The sequence below is a fragment of the Hemitrygon akajei genome, chromosome 7, assembly GCF_048418815.1.
Source record: "Hemitrygon akajei chromosome 7, sHemAka1.3, whole genome shotgun sequence".
Taxonomy (NCBI): domain Eukaryota; kingdom Metazoa; phylum Chordata; class Chondrichthyes; order Myliobatiformes; family Dasyatidae; genus Hemitrygon; species Hemitrygon akajei.
This window is the reverse complement of record NC_133130.1, coordinates 177,816,348-177,834,270: the sequence shown is the minus strand read 5'-3', so window position 1 is coordinate 177,834,270 and position 17,923 is coordinate 177,816,348. Positions and strand designations below refer to the sequence as shown.

The 17,923-nt window shown below is 40.1% G+C and overlaps 1 protein-coding gene across 1 annotated transcript in view; it reads right to left on the bottom strand.

Annotated features, from left to right (window-relative positions):
* The window catches only part of ddx31 (DEAD (Asp-Glu-Ala-Asp) box polypeptide 31), a 130,723-nt gene continuing 112,800 nt past the window's right edge, over nt 1–17,923 (bottom strand). The window contains exon 20 of the mRNA XM_073052701.1: nt 1–323. Coding sequence (XP_072908802.1) covers nt 173–323 — 151 coding nt within the window. The 3' untranslated portion in view covers nt 1–172. The remainder of the gene's footprint in view (nt 324–17,923) is intronic.

Below are 17,923 nucleotides of genomic sequence, written 5' to 3'. Positions count from 1 at the left end.
TTTGTTTAAATCTGCAATTATTTTATTCTCTTTTGTGTAAATATAAATTACAAACATCTCATTCAGGTCAGCAGACTTTGTCCTGTCCATTTGGGCAGTTCGGTAACTTCATAATGATGGCACTTATTCGGCATTGGCAGCATAACCTTTGACAAAGTGTCTGTAGCTCACTTCAGAAGGCTTCTGACTGGGGTCTGTGACTCTTTAAAGGCTTTCGCTTTTTCTTTACCTTATAAAATTTTTCTCCAAGTCCACTTGAATATTCGGATTGGAGTTTCAAAGCTACTTGGGCCTTAGTGGAAAGATTCCTGCCCAACCCAGACCTGTGGAAGAGAGAAAGCTGTGAGTTGCAATTCTTTATTATTGACAAGCTGAGAGAATAAGAGACATAGCCAGCTTGGTAAATATTGTTGGATTGGGTGACTTGAACATCACTATAAAGATCATTGTTTACCAACTTCAGATCTGACACAAAGTCATATTTTACCATTTTACCAGTAATGTGTGCTATGGATTTCCAGAAGGCATTTGATAACATACAATGTCAAAAGGTTATTGTTGGAGAATAGGTCTAAAAGGTTTTTTTGATGCAGATGAAGATAAACATAGTAGACATACAGTATATATAGGGCAAAGAAGTGGCAAATGAATTACAATGTCGGAAAGTGTACGGTCATGCACTTTGGTAGAAGAAATAAACAGGCAGACTATTACTTAAATGGGAAAGAATTCAAAGTTCTGAGATGCAACGGGACTTGGGAGTCCTCATGCAGGATACCCTTAAGATTAACCTCCAGGTTGAGTCGGTGGTGAAGAAGGCAAATGCAATGTTGGCATTCATTTCTAGAGGAATAGAGTATAGGAGCAGGGATGTGATGTTGAGGCTCTATAAGGCACTAGTAAGACCTCACTTGGAATACTGTGTGCAGTTTTGGGCTCCTTATTTAAGAAGGGATGTGCTGACATTGGAGAGGGTTCAGAGAAGATTCACTGGAATGATTCCGGGAATGAGAGGGTTAACATGTGAGGAACGTTTGACCGCTCTTGGACTGTACTCCTGGGAGTTTAGAAGAATAAGGGGGACCTCATAGAAACATTTCGAATGTTGAAAGGACAGAGTGGATGTGGCAAAATTGTTTCCCATGGTGGGGGAGTCTAGTACGAGAGGACATGACTTGAGGATTGCAGGGCGCCCATTCAGAACAGAGATGCGAAAAAATACTTTTAGCCAGACGATGGTGAATCTATGGAATTTGTTGCCACCGGCGGTGATGGAGGCCAAATCATTGGGTGAATTTAAGGCAGAGATTGATAGGTATCTGAGTAGTCAGGGCATCAAAGGTTATGGTGAGAAGGTGGGGGAATGGGACTAAAGGGGAGATTGGATCAGCTCATGATGAAATGCTGGAGCAGACTCGATGGGCCAAATGGCCGACTTCTGCTCCTTTGTCTTATGGTCTGTATGCATGATTTAAGAGCCACTTAAGTACGGTTATGTAGCAGCTAGTGTTAACTCTATTAGAGTGCCAGCAACCCGAGTTCAATTCCACTGCAGTCTGCGAGGAGTTTGTATGTTCTCCCCGTGACCATTGTTCCAGTTTCCTCCCACATTCGAAAGATGTATGGGTTAGTAAGTGGTGGACACCAGAAGCACGGCCTCCAGCACACCCTTGGACAATCATGCAAACAATGTAATTCACTGTATATCTTGACGTACATGTGACAAATAAACCAACCGTTGAATCTTCATTTGACTGGCAAAGTGTAGCAAGTGGAGTGATTAAGGGGTAAATGCATGGACCCCAACTTTTACAATGTAAATAAATGTGGAAGCTCGTCACTGAAGATATTTTTATTAAATTTGCTCCTGACAAAGTTAGTTAGTTGTGAAGTTGATGGAACAAAGTATATAAGCAGGTTAACAAGAAGGTGAAGGAGGATCTTGCAAATGCAAGATTACATGGAGTTTCCTCCATTTTTTAAAAACTTTCTCCAAAAAGTAAAAACAAAATCATCCCAATAGTGAGAAATTTCTCCAGATGTGAAGAGATCTGGATGCCTTAGAGCATGATTTAGAAAAGGTTAGGTCTGCAGGTGCAGTAAGCAATAAGGAAAGTTGACAGAACGATATATATTGTGATAGGGAGTGGGGGAACAGTTGTGTCAGATATATAGATGCTCCACATCTGGAATACTGTGAAAGGTATTGATCCCTTTGTTTAACAAACAGGTGTAAATGTGTTGGAAACAGTTCAGACAGGTAAACAGACAGGAAAGGATAGCCTGGCAAAGTCTGCATCTGATGGGATTTTGAAGCTTATGAGGGGATTTGATCGAAACATACCAGAGTCTGAGAGGTGGATGTGAAAAGGCTGTTTCCTCTTGTGGGAGAACCTGGACAGGTCACAATTTAAAAATAAGAAGCTCCCATTTAAAACAGATGAAGTGACATTTTCCACTTAGAGGGCTGTGAGTCTTTGAATATTTGCGAGACTGAGGTAGATAATCAAGGGAAGAAAGACTATGAAATTGATGGGTAGGAATATAAAAATAAAGATAAAATTAGCTTTATTTGTCATATACAGTTGCAAGAAAAAGTTTGTGAATCCTTTGCAATTACCTGGTCTCCTGCATTATTTACTCATAAAATGTGATCTGATCTTCATCTAGGTTACAATAATAGGCAAAAGTCATCTGCCTAAACTAATAATACACAAACAATTGTATTTCATCTTGTCAATACAGAGTACACTGTTTAAACGATCACAGGCTAGGTTCAAAAAAGTATGTGACCCTCTGGGATAATGCCTTCTACAAAAGCTATTTGGAGTCAGGTGTTCCAAGCATTGACGTGTGGGTTGCAGAGGTGAACTGTACTATAAAAACGACACACAAAATCAGGTTACTGACAGAGCTTGCGCTTCTCAAGAAAGATTTGTTTATATGCACCATGCCTTGATCAAAACAAGTTTCAGAGGACCTTAGAAAATGAATTGTAGAGATGCACGATGCTGGAAAAGGTTACAACAGAATTTCTAAAGACCCGAGTGTTCATCAGTCCACTGTAAGAGAAAGTGTCTGCAAATGGAGGAAATTCAATATGTTGCTACTCTCCCTAGGAGTGGGCATCCTGCAAAGATCACACTAAGAGCACAACGTGCAGTGCTGAAGGAGGCAAAAAAGAACGCAAGGGTAACAGCAGAAGACTTGCAGAAATCTCTAGAACTTGCTAAAGTCTCTGCTCATGTGTCCACTATAAAAAAAGAATTGAACAAGAATGGCGCTCATGGAAGGACACATGGAGGACGCCACTGCTCTCAACAAAAAACTGCTGCTGTCTCAAGTTTGCAAAAGACCACCTGGATGTTCTACAATGCTTCTGGGACAGTGTTCTGTGGACAGATGAGACAAAAGTTGAACTTTTTGGCGGAAATGCACACTGTTACGTTTGGAGGGAAAAGGGCACTGCACACCAACACCAAAACCTCATCCCAACTGTGAAGTATGATGGAAGGAGCATCACGCTTTGGGGCTGCTTTGCTGCCTCAGGGCCTGGACAGCTTGCAATCATTGAGGGAACAATGAATTCAAAAATTGTATCAAGGCATTTTACAGGAGAATGTCAGGGTAGCAGTCCGTCACCCAAAGGTTAATAGAAGTTGGACGAGGCAACAAAACAGTGATCTGAAACACAAGAGTAAATCAACAACAGAATGGTTTAAAAAGAAGAACATTCCAGTTTTTGAATTGCCAAGTTGGAGTTCAGACCTTAATTGAAATGCTGTGTCAAGACCTGACAAGGGCTGTTTATGCAAGGTATCCCAGAAATATTGATGAACTGAAAGAGTTTTGTATGGAGGAATGGTCTAAGACTCCTCCTCGCGGTTGTGGAAGTTTGATCAGCAACTACAGGAAATGTCTGGTGGAGCTTATTGCTGCTACAGGAGGTTCTATCAGTTATTAACTACAGGGGCTCACATATTTTTTCCAGCCTGGACTGTATGATTAAACAAAGTGTTCAATAAAGACATGAAAAGTACAATTGTTTGTGTGTTATTAGTTTAGGCAGATTGTGTTTGTCTATTATTGTGACTTAGATGAAGATGAGACCACATTTTATGAGTAATTAATGTGGAAAGCAAGTGATTGCAAAAAGTTCAGGAAAATGCATCATTTGTTTCAAATCAAATCAGCTAGGATTGTGATAAGCAGCCCATAGTATTGTCACACTTCCGATGCCAATGTAGCATGCCCGTAACTCACTAACCCGAACCCTGATGCGGGAGGAAACTGCAGACCCGGTGGAGTTGGCATTACATTTGGATTAGTCACGATCATATTGAATGGCTGAGCAGACAAGAGCAGCTGAGGAGCTTCCTCCTGTTCATAATCTGTTACGTTCATTCTTAAAAATTTAGCAAAATTTCAAGTTTTAAAATTGTCTAATACATACTTGCTCTTCCATACATCATATATATATCCAGAGCTCCAGTCCCAAACCTACATTAGATATTTATGCACAACCACCTAAAAGATTAGAAAAAAAATCCTGCTCTTTTATATTTTGTCCCATAAGAGACACAAATATGGGTGGAGCAAACTTCTGGGCTCAGTCTTCAAATTAAGCAAAGTTCAGGGTGGAACATAAGAATTTTGCTTGCATCCATTATTCATATACAGTATCTTAAAAAATAAATACATTTGGGAAATTTGTTTTTGAAGGAAGCCGTAGAAATATTGGAAAGCAGTGGTGTTTCAGAGTGGAGGAGGAGAGTGGGACTTGGTAGGGAGAACAGGCTGTAATTTGAAAGCTTTAAAGAATAATATTTGCTTTAAGGGGATGATTCTTCGTATGTGGATGGTCTTGCATAGTGAAAGGACATTTCCCATGAGTTCCTTGGAGCATGCATTGCAATGCTTATTTTTAATTATACTATAGAAGACTGGCTGTGAGGAATTTAGTTAAAAAAAAATCAACAGACTGAGTTTGTCAAAGGCGGGGAATTAAATAGCACTAGCCTTTCTCGGTTATGTGGACTGCACTGGAGATAGGAATGTTATGTATAAAAATTACCACTTCTGAAAGACATTCTGAAATCCTTATACTTGCTTTGTATAGTCCTGGCCCTAATATCTGAATTAGCCTTTTTCACTCACAAGAAAGGTTTCAAAATAAAGCCTTTGAACTGTTCCAGTGCAAGAACATTTTGTAAGACAGCAAGGACATGAAGTCGCCTTAAACATTCTGGTTACTGATCTGACACATAAAAGAGGTTAGTACTTAATCAATTGTTACCCTGATAGCAACAGAGAAAGAATAATGTAGGCACAGCTTAGCTCTCTGACCCATCATATTGAGTTACTGAAGGAATAAAGGCCTTCTTTATAAACAAAAAAGAGATGGGATTCCTTTAGTACCAACTTCTGTGGGCTGTGCAACAGAGATCAATGTTAGAGGACATGCAACATGACTTTTACTGGAAAAAAAACACCCATTTGTGGAACACAGCCAAGGTTCGCTCAGCAACAAACATCTTATTTAAGAAACTAGGGAAGATGTCCCTGTAAATAAAATATCTTCAGCTCAGAATGATCGTATGTACACAGTGCATTCTTAAACAGCAAGTAAAGCTATTCCTGAACACGAGAAGATCTGAAGATGCTGGAAATGCAAAGCAACACACACAGAATGCTGGAGGAACTCAGCAGGCTGGGCAGCATCTATGGAAAAGAGTAAACAGTCGACATTTTGGGTTGAGACCCTTTATCAGGATGAAAGGGTCTCGGGCAGAAACGTCAACTCTTTACTCTTTTCTGTAGATGCTACCTGACCTGTTGGGTTCCTCTAGTGTTTTGTGTGTTTGTGAAATTTCTTGCCTCCAACATTTACACAATGCATTACTCCTTAATATTTTATCTCATGAAGTTATGGGGCAAATCCATGCATTGAATATCACCCAGACTCTTCAGTAACATTCCAAACACCTTCTTGCCCAAAGTCATACCTTAGAAACACTACAGTCGGCACTCACTCATGACCACTTGCTGGGACGCGTTCTTGCAATTGATAAGCTCAACCTTTGTGGAAAATAAGACTGCGGAAGCCCATAAAATTAGCTTTATTTATCACACATCAATGGAAAGACAGCAAAATGCGTCATTTCTGCATCAGATCAAATCAGTGAGGATTGTGCTGGGGGAAGCTCACAAGTCTCGCCAACATAGTGTGCCCAGAACTTACTAACTTTAACCATACATATTTGGAATGCAAGAGGAAATTGGAGCGGCCGGTGGAAATATATGTGGCCACAGGGAGAATGTACAAACTCTTTACAGTCAGCAGTGGGGAAGTGAACCCTGATTGGTGACCACTAGTGGTGTAAAGCAATGTGCTAACGGCTACGCAACTGTGCAGCTAACGTTCAGCTAACAACAGCCTGACTCGTCAAATCAATGACAACAGCTGTATGAGGCCAGTGTAACTTGTATAATAGCTGCTCCACTTTGCACATTCTGATTTGCTCCAGTTTTGTAAACATAGAATCTAAAGAAGTAACGTCCATATGATCATTCAAGCAAAGAGTGATGGAAACACCCTGAATACTCTTTCCTTTTGAAACAATACATCTGATGAGCACCTTACTGTAATTCACTGGGACTCAATTATAGCCTTGTTCCTGTGTTGTTCCTCCTTGTGTTCTGAGTAATGGCCCAGGTGACAAGCTAGCAAATGATTGGCTGCTTAATCACCTTATTAGGACAGGCCCAGTCAGTAATTAGTGGCTGGAAGAGTGTAGTGCACCAAAAGACCTCATCAAACTCACACACACCTTCAATTAGGCCACAGACCTCTCTGATAAACAGGTCATTAGCACACTACTATAGGCAAGGAGTGGGAAGGTGCATCCTGAAAGAGAAAACAAATGATGCTCTTTGTTTTGAGTTTTGCATTATTAGACAGATTAATGCAGTTGCTAATTTGCACTGATTTAATTTACCTCCATCTTTCTTTGAGGGTCATTGGATTTCCAAAAAAAAAAGCTGTCTTTCCTTTCCCTTTAGAGATTTTCCCTTTCAGTCAATGGGAATCATATCAGGCAAAGCAGAAGAAATATTAAGTAAACTGGGAAAATGGTTCACTGAGATGATGGCACTAGGTTAAGAGCAATCAACACCAGCCAAATGTACTGTGGGATTAATTGACAAAACACCGACCATTTCGATTGCAAACACTGAACATAAGAAATAGGAGCAGGCGTAAGTCATCTGGCCTGTCAAACCTGCTTTGCCATTCAATAAGATCACAGCTGATCTGGTCATGGACTCAATCACCACCTCTACCTGCCTTTTCCCCATAACCCTCAATTCCCCTACTATACAAAAATCTATCCAACCTTGAATTAAATATATTTACTGAGGTAGCCTCCACTGCTTCATTGGGCAGAGAATTCCACAGATTCACCACTCTCTGGGAAAAGCACTTCATACAACTCCATCCTAAATCTACTTACCTGAATCTTGAGGCTCTGTCCCCCAATTCTAGTCTCACCTACCAATGCAAACTACTTTCCTGCCTCTATCTTATCTATCCCCTTCATAATTTTCTATATATGTTTCTATAAGATCTACTCTCATTCTTCTGAACTCCAGTGAGTACAGTCCCAGGTGTCTCAATCTTTCCTCAACTCTCTGGAATCAACCTGGGGAACCTCCTCTGCACTATCTCCAAAGCCAGTATACCCTTCCTCAAGAAAGGAGACCAGAACTCCTTGCAATACTCCATGTACAGCCTCACCAGTACCCTGTACAGATGCAGCATAACATCACTGCTCTTAAATTCAATCCCTCTGGTAATGAAGGCCAACATTTCATTTGCCTTCTTAATAGCCTGCTACACCTGCAAACCAATCTTTTGTGATTCATGCAGAACCACTCCCAAGTCCCTCTGTACAGCAGCATGCTACAATTTTTTACCATTTAATAATCTGCTCTTCCATTTTTCCTTTCAAAGTGGATGACCTCACAGTTACCAACATTGTACTCCATCTGTCACACCCTTGCCCACTCACTTAACCTACCTACATCTCTCTGCAGACTCTCCACATCTTCCGCACAATTTACTTTTCTACTCAATTTAGTATTAATTTAGCAAACTTAGATACACTACACTCGGTCCCCTCTTCCAGATTGTTAAGGTATATCGTGAACAGTTGCAGGCCCAGCACCGACCCCTTGGCACACCGCTCACCACTGATTGCCAACCAGAGTAACACACGTGTATCCCAACTCTCTGCTTTCTATTAGTTAACCAATCCTCTATGCTAATACATCACCCCCAACTCTATGCATCTTTATCTTGTGGATAAATCTTTCATGTGGCACCTTATTGAATGCCTTCTGGAAATTCAAGTAAGTAACGTCCAGCTGTTCCCCTCTATCCACTGCGCTTGTTATATCCCCAAAGAACTCCAGTAAGTTTGTCAAACAGGAGTTGCCTTTGCTGAATCCATGCTGCATCTGTCTAATGGATTAATTTCTTTCCAAAAGCCTTGCTATTTCTTCTTTAATGATAGTTTCAAGCAGTTTCCCAAATACAGATGTTAAACCATCTGGCCTATAGTTACCTGCCTTTTGCCTACATCCTTTTTTTTAATAAAAACAGTGTTCAGTGTTTGATACGATACCAGTTTGTAATATACAGTGGATTCTGGTTAATTAAGCCATCAGTTAAATGGGGCAACTGCTTATTTGGAACAACTCTTGAAGGACAAAAAACTAATTGATAAAATAGCCGGAATTCCCTTCATTTATTTGGGACACTATGCCGCTTAATTGGGGCAGGAAACTGTTGCTGAAACTTTCTAACTAGCTTCAGTTGTGTGTTCACGTGTGTTGTTGTAGACACTACACTGTGCTTAGAGCAAACCACTTTTAAAAAGTGTCAGTTGCATGCATTTATGTTCAAAAAGCAGTGATTTTCATCACTGATAATTGGTGAGAAACAAGCAGCAAGACAATTCAGAACTGTTTTGCTCACCACAATTTCAAGAGATGGGAGTGAAAATGAAACTATTTCACTACTTCAGCAAGTTAGAAACTATGTAGAATATAAAGGTATTGACAATCATCTTTAATGCTACAATGAAAACAAAAATTTGGATGATGCAATCATCGAAAGCACTGTATGAACGCAGTCCAGTATCTACACTGGGTGTCTGTGCTGACTTTGTCCATTTATAGCAGGTATTCTCAACCTTTTCTATGACGTGTCTCCCATCCACTCCATAATGTACTGGTTAGACACAGGAGTACATTCAGCTGGAGACTCAATCCACCGAGATGCAACACTGAGCATCATAGGAAGTCATTCCTGCCTCTGGCCATCAAACTTCACAACTCCTCCCTCGGAGTGTCAGACACCCTGAGCCAATAGTCTGGTCCTGGACTTATTTCCGCTTGGCATGATTAACTTATTATTATTTAATTATTTATGGTTTTATATTGCTATATTTCTACACTATTCTTGGTTGGTGCGGCTGTAACGAAACCCAATTTCCCTCCGGATCAATAAAGTATGTCTGTCTGTCTGTCTGTAATCAGAATCTACTGTATATGTTCTCCCTGTAACTGTGTGGGTTTCCTCCGGGTGCTCCAGTTTCCTCCCACATTCCAAAAGACATACAGTTGGGATTAGAATTAGTAAGTTGTGGGCATGTTACATTGGCACTGGAAACGTGGCAACACTTGTGGGCTTCCCTCAGCATGGTCCTTGGACTGTGTTGGCCATTTGCACAAATGCATTACACTGTATGTTTCACTGTGTTGATGTGCATGTGACAAATATGGCAAAGTCCAGAACCCCACAATTTGCTGAGTGATGTTTCTTCCTGATCACTCTTCATTTATCTCTAAGAATTATTTTACACCTGTACTTCCTGGTTATTGCCACACCTTCTAGAAGAAAGAGGTTCTCCCTATTTATTTAATATTGGCCTCTTATTTTATACACACAATAAAGGAGGCTGGACAGGTGTATGTAGAACTCAAGCTGTCATCTAACTATGGAGTACAATTCCCCCCCCCCCCCCCACTCTTATAAACACGAGAGATTTGAAGATGCTGGAAATCCAAAGAAGCACAAAATGCTGGAGGAAATCAGCAGGTCTACAGAAATGAAGAAAAAGTTTATGTGCCCGACTTGTTGAATTCCTCTAGCATTGGGTTAGTTCCCTATTGCTACATTCAATGCCTTGGATAATTAAATAAAGGACCCTCCATGCCTTTTTAAACCAGCTGTTAGATCTATTCTGTTATGGTTAAGGATGTTTGGACATTCAGTCCAAAGTCCTTTTCTTCCACACCCTAGAATTCCCTTCCCTTGTTGCATCTCCCCAGTCTTTTCCAGATTGAACTGTATTGCTTTTCCAGTTAATACAGAAACATGTCCTGTATTATACTTTGATTCCTCATAACTGGTGCTATAAGGAGTGGAATCAAGCAAGAGCACGACAATGATAAATATTTTCAAGCAAAATCACCATTTGGAAATCCTCCTATGCTATCTGACGCAAGTCAGTAGAGACCACAGACCAAAGATATAGGAGCAGAATTAGGCCATTTGTCCCATCGAGTCTGCACCGCCATTTCATCATGACCAATCCAATTTTTCTCTCAGCCCCAATCTTGCGCCTTCTCTCTGTATCCCTTCCTGCCCCAACCAATCACAAACTATCAACTTCTGCCTTAATATACATAAAGACTTGACCTCCACCACTACCTGTGGCAATGAATTCCACAGAATCACCACTCTTTTGCTAAAGAAATCCCTCCAGCAGTACAATGAAATACATCGTACTTTAGATTAGTGCAATCAATATATCCATCTGCTTTCCCATTCTGTTTTGAAAGTGGGAACCATACTTGCTGCAAATTGGCTCTTCTTTACCAACTGATTGAGACTTTAAATCAACATGTTAACTCTGAAAGTTGATGATGCAACTTATTTATAGAACTTCATAGTTATAAATCTACCCAAGCCCAGATACTTCAAGTTACTTTCCAAAGACTTCATTCTAGCAGTGCTGAGTTCAGCAAGACACAATTCGGCCGTGCTGTAATGTATCTAGTCACTAGGTCATATTCACCAGCCTTGGCTCCCCAATACTTCACATAAGAACAAGTAAAGCAGATGCAGTAACAAGCCATTCAGCCCCTCACACCTGTTCTACCATCCAATAAGATCTCGCTGATCTTTGATCTCAGCCATTTTCCAGCAATAATCCCAGCTGCAAAAACTTAAGTCCACTAGTTCTGCATCCTGGGCAGAAAATTTCAAAGATTCACTGTCCCCTGAGTTAAGAAATTTCTTCTCCTCTTTGTCCGGAGTGGACTTCCTCTTATCTTTGAAACTGTAACTCCTGATCCTAGACACCTGAGACAGGGAAATATTAACTCTTCATGGCTCAGATCGAGCCCCTCAAGAATTCTGATGCATTAAAGGCATTTTCTCTTATTCTTCTAAACACAAGAATTCAGTGGCCCAGTCTGCTTGATCATTCTTCATGTGACAAACTTAGCACTTCAGGAATTAACCTGACAACGTACAGGGAGACCAGATCTGCAGATGCAGTCTCACCAGGGCCCTATATACTTCGAGTAAGGTTTTGCTACTCTTTCACTCAAATCCATTGCCCTGGCCCTACCTCATCTCAAAACACGGCAGCTGTTTCTTAAATACATCAGTAGGTCTTTTATTTGTGGCCATCATTACAATCAATGCAGATTGGGGGTAGAGGTACCAAACAAAAAGGGTGAAAGTTTCAAGTGAGTGGAAGGAATTTTAAATAGGATTTGAGGGAGAGTACCGATGAAGGATTTCCTGCACAGATGATGCCTAACCTGCTGAGATCCCCCAACATGTGTATGTTGCTCGGAGGGAAAAGTACTTTTTTTAAACCCACAAAGTGATTGATATCTGGAATGCACTGTCAAAGGAAATGATGGAATTCAATACAATCACTGTGTTTTTGAGATAATTAAATATCTCTTGGGCCCAATAAAATTGGGGTGGCATGCTAGTGTAATGCTATTACAGAACCGCTGTGTGTAAGGAGTTTACATGCTCTCCCCGTGACTGCACAGGTTTCCTCCCACGTTCCAAAGATGTATGGGCTAGTAGGTTCATTGGTCACATGGGTGTAATTGGGCAGCGCTGGCTCGTTGGGCTGGAAGGGCCTATTACTGTGCTGTATCTCTAAATAAAATATTTAGACAAGCACTTAAATAGGCAGGGTGTAGATGTATGTGAACTAATGGGGGCAAAAGGGATTAGTATCGTTGGACAAGGGAGTCAACATGGATGTGGTGGGGACCGTACAACTCTATAAATCTGTTTCTGTTTATTCTCATGGTGGTAAAAGTTGTCCAAATGCAAAATGTAAAGACAGGCAATTCATTAATTAATTGGGGTAGAAAGCCATATGTTTTCTCTTGCTGAGCCACCACTTCTACAACACATGTACAATACCTGTGACAGTGAATGGATAAACAGTACTCCATAATACGACTGAAGGACAGCGTTAGACAGCCACTTAAAAATTGACAATGCAATACAATAACTTAAACATGCAGAATCAGAAGCAGATTGAATATCACCAGCATCTGTTGTGAAATTTGCTGTTCTGTGGCAGCAGTATATTGCAATACATAATAATAGAAGCTATAAATTACAGTAAGTATTATTAAAAATAAATAAATAAGTAGTGCAAAAAGGGGAAAATACCAAGGAAGTGTTCATGGACCATTCAGAAATCTGACATCAGAGGGGTAGAAGCTCTTCCTGAAACATTGACTGTGTGTCTTCAGGCTCCTGTACCACCTTCTTGATGGTAGCAATGAGAAAAGGGCATTCCTAGGTGATGGGGTGAATAGCACGTTGTAATTGCTCTTTCACTCGTGACAGACCAAGGTCACTTGTGGCAGCAGATTCACTGACAGAAAGGTAAAGTAAAGCATTCCAGTTTGAGATTCTCCCTCCAGTAGATGGGCTGACTGAAAACTCCTTCCAAAAGCCAAACAAGAACAATTAAAATCCTACACAAATCAGGTTAGAATTTTGTTCAGAACAGAATAGTTACCAGGCATCACAGGGTTAAAGGCAACAGCAAACTGTGTAATCCTGTAATACATTGGTGTCCCTTCTTGTTACGGAGCATCCCATTGCACTAACAACAGTCAGTGCATTATTACTGAGGATCAAAGCCCCCAACCCTGTCTCACATGCTCTTTATCAGTTAATCACTCTATTCATCTCTGAATAATCACCCTGCTAAATCCTCTCCCTATCTCCCAACACATGGGTATTTGATTCCTGATGGCCATCTGCCGGTAAAGGTCAAGCAACAGAATACAGCCTCTTGCCCCAGTGGTTTCTCTGGGGATGTCTGGTCCCTGTCAGTACTTTCTTCTCAGCACTACAGACACATTGGTAAATGCTGCAAGTGAATTAAACTTAAAAGACAATTAAGGAATCAAGGTGATGTCACCTTGTGAAATTGGTGAAAATGCATTCAGTGTAATTGTTATCACTAATATAATACAGTGGAGATAATTTGATTCTTCTTGTATATTCATAGGATAAGTGAAGTGCTCAAAACACAGAATGTAAAAGCAGTCAATTTACTGATCAAGGCACTGAATCAACTGTTAATCTTTATAGATTCTAGTTCTTTCAAGCAGCACCACTGGTTACACAGCTACACAAAATAATTCTGTTATTTTAATAACATGACAGATCTTTAGATGACATGTTCATTTTACGGCAGAGCAGATTTTCCAATTGCAGTGTTATTTTCAGTTTTAAAAGCCACGTCCGCAGATCTGGCTTTTAAAGCTTAAATTCTGAACGTTCCTTTCACAACCGAGTCATTTCTTCGCCTATTCTACCTGTGGACCCTGACTCTTTTCCCAGGTCTCTTAATTAAAATAAAATTCTCACCATCTTTCCAGCCAGAACATTGCATACGTAAAGAGTTAATGGATCCCAGTTACACGTGGAAAGAAAGCAAAATGATTGTCAGAGTCTATGATGAGAATTACCTGAAGATTGTTTCATCATCTAACTGCTTACACGGGGAGTGTCAGGAGTGAGTACTATTCATTTACCACCAGTAGATGCCACTAATAGAACCTATAAATATATGCACAAGTGACATCAAAGGGCTGAATGCAGGTGAAACACAGCATTTGTTCTCTTCCCCCAAATGTTTCTCTATATCCACATACCAAGGGAAAAATATTTAATTTCAGCTATTACAGGGATTTTACTTCTGTAATGAGTATTATGTTTTTGGTCGTAACTTGACATATTACCTTCAGAATTTAAAAAAATATGGAAAACCCCTTGATGGGATCTTTCTCAGAAGATGTAGCCCCCTCATCCTTGAAAAACAAAATCATGTTATGGACCAGTAGCAAAGCATGGTGCTGCCTTGCTTTGCTACGCTCTCACTTTTAAATGAGATTATGGGATAACTGGGCAGTCAAAGCTGCGGAGTCTGCATGGCTGTCATCAACACTGTTTTATGATGGACAGATGAGAGGCATACTTCCCCTGTGGCCCATGTTGTCGAGTTGGTCACTGCTTTGTCGTAAGGTCGAGGTGAGAATTCCCACAACTCATCCAACGCAGATGTAAATCTCACAGTCATCCTTGGGCGCCTTATTGCTGAATTTTGTGTATGACAGCAACTAAGAAAATAATATTCCCAAAATACAAGATAGAACAGAAAGATGGATGATAATCTAATTACATTAATACTGTTTAGTACGTATTGGCAATTTTATCGGTTTGATTCCTTTCATCGTGAATAGGAACTATACTGTAGATGCTATTATGAATGGAAACTTTAAAGACAGTGCGTAAGCACTCATATTAAGGCTTTGCCTTAGACACCACTCCTTAGCAAAAACATACATCATGGGAAAATATTAGAACATTTATCCCTATACTTTAAGAAGAAATACTTGAATTGATACTATGTCGATAAATCCAGGCCCCGAAACTGCTGCCAGTCACAGCATAACAGGCATGAAACTTGAAAGAAAGGCAACTACATGAGAAAATGGCTCCCCACTGTTCCTGTTGTAAAGATTATAGAATAACCCCTTGGGGATCTTTGCAACAGAGGGCGCACCATTCACAAACAGACAGCTAAATACAATCCGATCAGCTGAATGGGAGCCAGTTGGTCGCTTACACTAGGAGCAATCACCCTAAGCCACGTTTGTTTTGTTCTTACTGTCCACTTTTGATCACCGATTTGCGTTCCTTGCTGGCTCTTTGCTACAAGTTTTTGTTCCATACAATTTGGACCACCTACTTCTCCACACCTTGTTCTAAATTCAGCCCGTAGGAGGTGCAATTGATGTGAAGCAACATTTATGCTGACACTCCTCCTAGCAGATTAGTCAAGAATTTCTAAAATGCCCTGAAGAGTCAAGATATCCAACCAAACACTGGTAGAGTTTTAAATCTACTTGTCTTAATATTGCCTGACAAGCACTCCCTGATTATGTAACCGGACAGCTCAAAATATAATTGTTAAAGGCCATAATTAAGATAGATATTGTGTGAGATCTTTGTGTGTACTTTTTCATTGATTCTATTGCATTTCTTTATTCTACTGTAAATGCCTGCAAGAAAATGAATTGCAGGTTAGTATTTGGTGAATATATGCACTCTGATAATAAATTTACATCAGACTTTGAACTTTGATGAACATTCAAGAATAGTCAACTAATGCTAAACATTAGATGACTGAGTTGAATCAATGTGAAAACTGAATTCATAAAGAATAGTTCTATTCAACAGTTGGTTCACAACTGCATTGAGAAGGTTACATGATTTTCTACAGAATATTACAAGTTTGGTTAAGCTGACTTAAGTCTTTACTGGTGATTTTCACTCGACATATAACCCGGAGTCTCCAGCTTAGCTCCCGTTCCCTTCGATATTCTTATACAGCAATGAACTGTATAGATGGCATGTGACAATAATAAACAAATTTACCTAATCAGACCCACCCCCCAGTTTAGTTAACTTTCTTGGCTCTAGTGAAAATGACCTGATTTCTCACATCTCTGTTAGTGCCTGCCAACAATCCAGGAATATGTTCTGCTGCTTTTTGAGTGCTTTCACATCTTTCCCACATGGCATACAGATCTACACAACTCCAGCAAGGCAAAACAGGTTGCATATTCAACAACACTTGTTTGCTTTTATATTTTATGCCCAGAGGTCAAAACGAAGCATTTTGTTTGTCCATATCATAGTCTCATATACTCTCACTACCATCATACATAACTTGTGCATCTACTAGCCAAATTCCAACAATCCACTTTCCCATTTAAGATGTTTCTATCTGAGCAGAACCTTCTTTTGTATTCTAACATCCAAATGTATATTTTTCTCTTCCCACTACTATCATCAAGGGAGGAGGCACAGGAGCCTCAAAAATTCAGGGACAGCTTCTTCCCCTCCGCCACCAGATTTCTGAATGGACAATGAACTAACCCATAAATACTACCTTACTGTTTTTTTAGCTCTCTTTTTGCACTATTATATATGTACAATTTCTTATTGTAATATATAGTTTTTTAAAAAATGTATTGAATTGTACTGCTGCCTCAAAGCAACAAATTTCACGACATATACCAGTGATATTAGATCTTGCTTAAGTACGAAGAGTCGTATCTGTCAACTGCTGGTTTCTTTTGCATTCTTTTTCAGTCTCTCAAAAGAAAGGTGTTTTGTAGCAGAGATGTTAGGAGAGTCGTTCAGCTTGGTTAAAGTTATTGGTTTTGAAGGAGGTCAAAGCACATGATGGAGATGGTAGAGGGAAACCAAGTCACCAATGACATCATCAGCAAAGGTGCAGAGGTGGGAAGAGGGAAGGGGCTTTGGATAAGAAGCTGAAGTCAGAGGAACATTGAACACTATAGCACAGTGCAGGTCCTTCAGCCCACAATGTGGTGCTCTACTCTAAGATCAATTTAACCCTTCCTTCCCACATAGCCCTCCATTTTTATATCATCCATATGTCTTTTTAAGAACTTTTTAAATGTCCCCTAATGTATCAGCCTCTACCACCAATACTAGCACAGTAATCCACACACCCACTTTTCTCTGTGTAAAGAAAGACTACCTCTGACATACTCCCAATACTTTCCTCCAATCAACTTAAAGTTATGCCCCTTGTTTAGCTTTTTCCACTTTGGGGGAGGAAAACCTTTGGCTAGCACTCGTTCCATGCCTTTTCTCATCTTGTACACCTCTATCTGGTCACCCCTCATCCTCTTTCACTCCAATGTGCAAACCCCTAGCTCACTCAACTTCTGCTCTCAAATCCCCGCAGTGTCCTGGTAAGTCTCCTCTGCACCCTCTCTACAGCTTCCACATTCTTCCAATAATGAAAAGAGTACTCCAAGTGTGGGCTAACCAGGGTTTTACAGAGCTGCAACATTACCTCGCGGCTCTTGGAGTTCAATTCCCAAAGACCGGCATTCTTTACAAGTACATTTGATGTCACCACAGCGTGTGCATGCACGTGTGTGTATGTGCCCGCATAAAAAAAATCACAGAAGTAAACAACAACTACACAGACCGTTTTCAAAATGAAAATTACTAGTTGATTTAAAACTTCTAAACGCAGTTTAGTATAAAGCAATAGGTCAAATCTACATAGGCCGTTAAATCATTAGAACAAAGCCATTTACATGCTAGGTTTCCAAAGGAGCCCTGTGATGTAGCAAGAATCACTTCAGATAACTACACTAAATACATAAAAGGGTAAAAGAAAAATTACTCCTTAACATTAATCCTGTTAGTGGAAGTACTAGTCTACTTCAAAAGCAAGTCACAGCA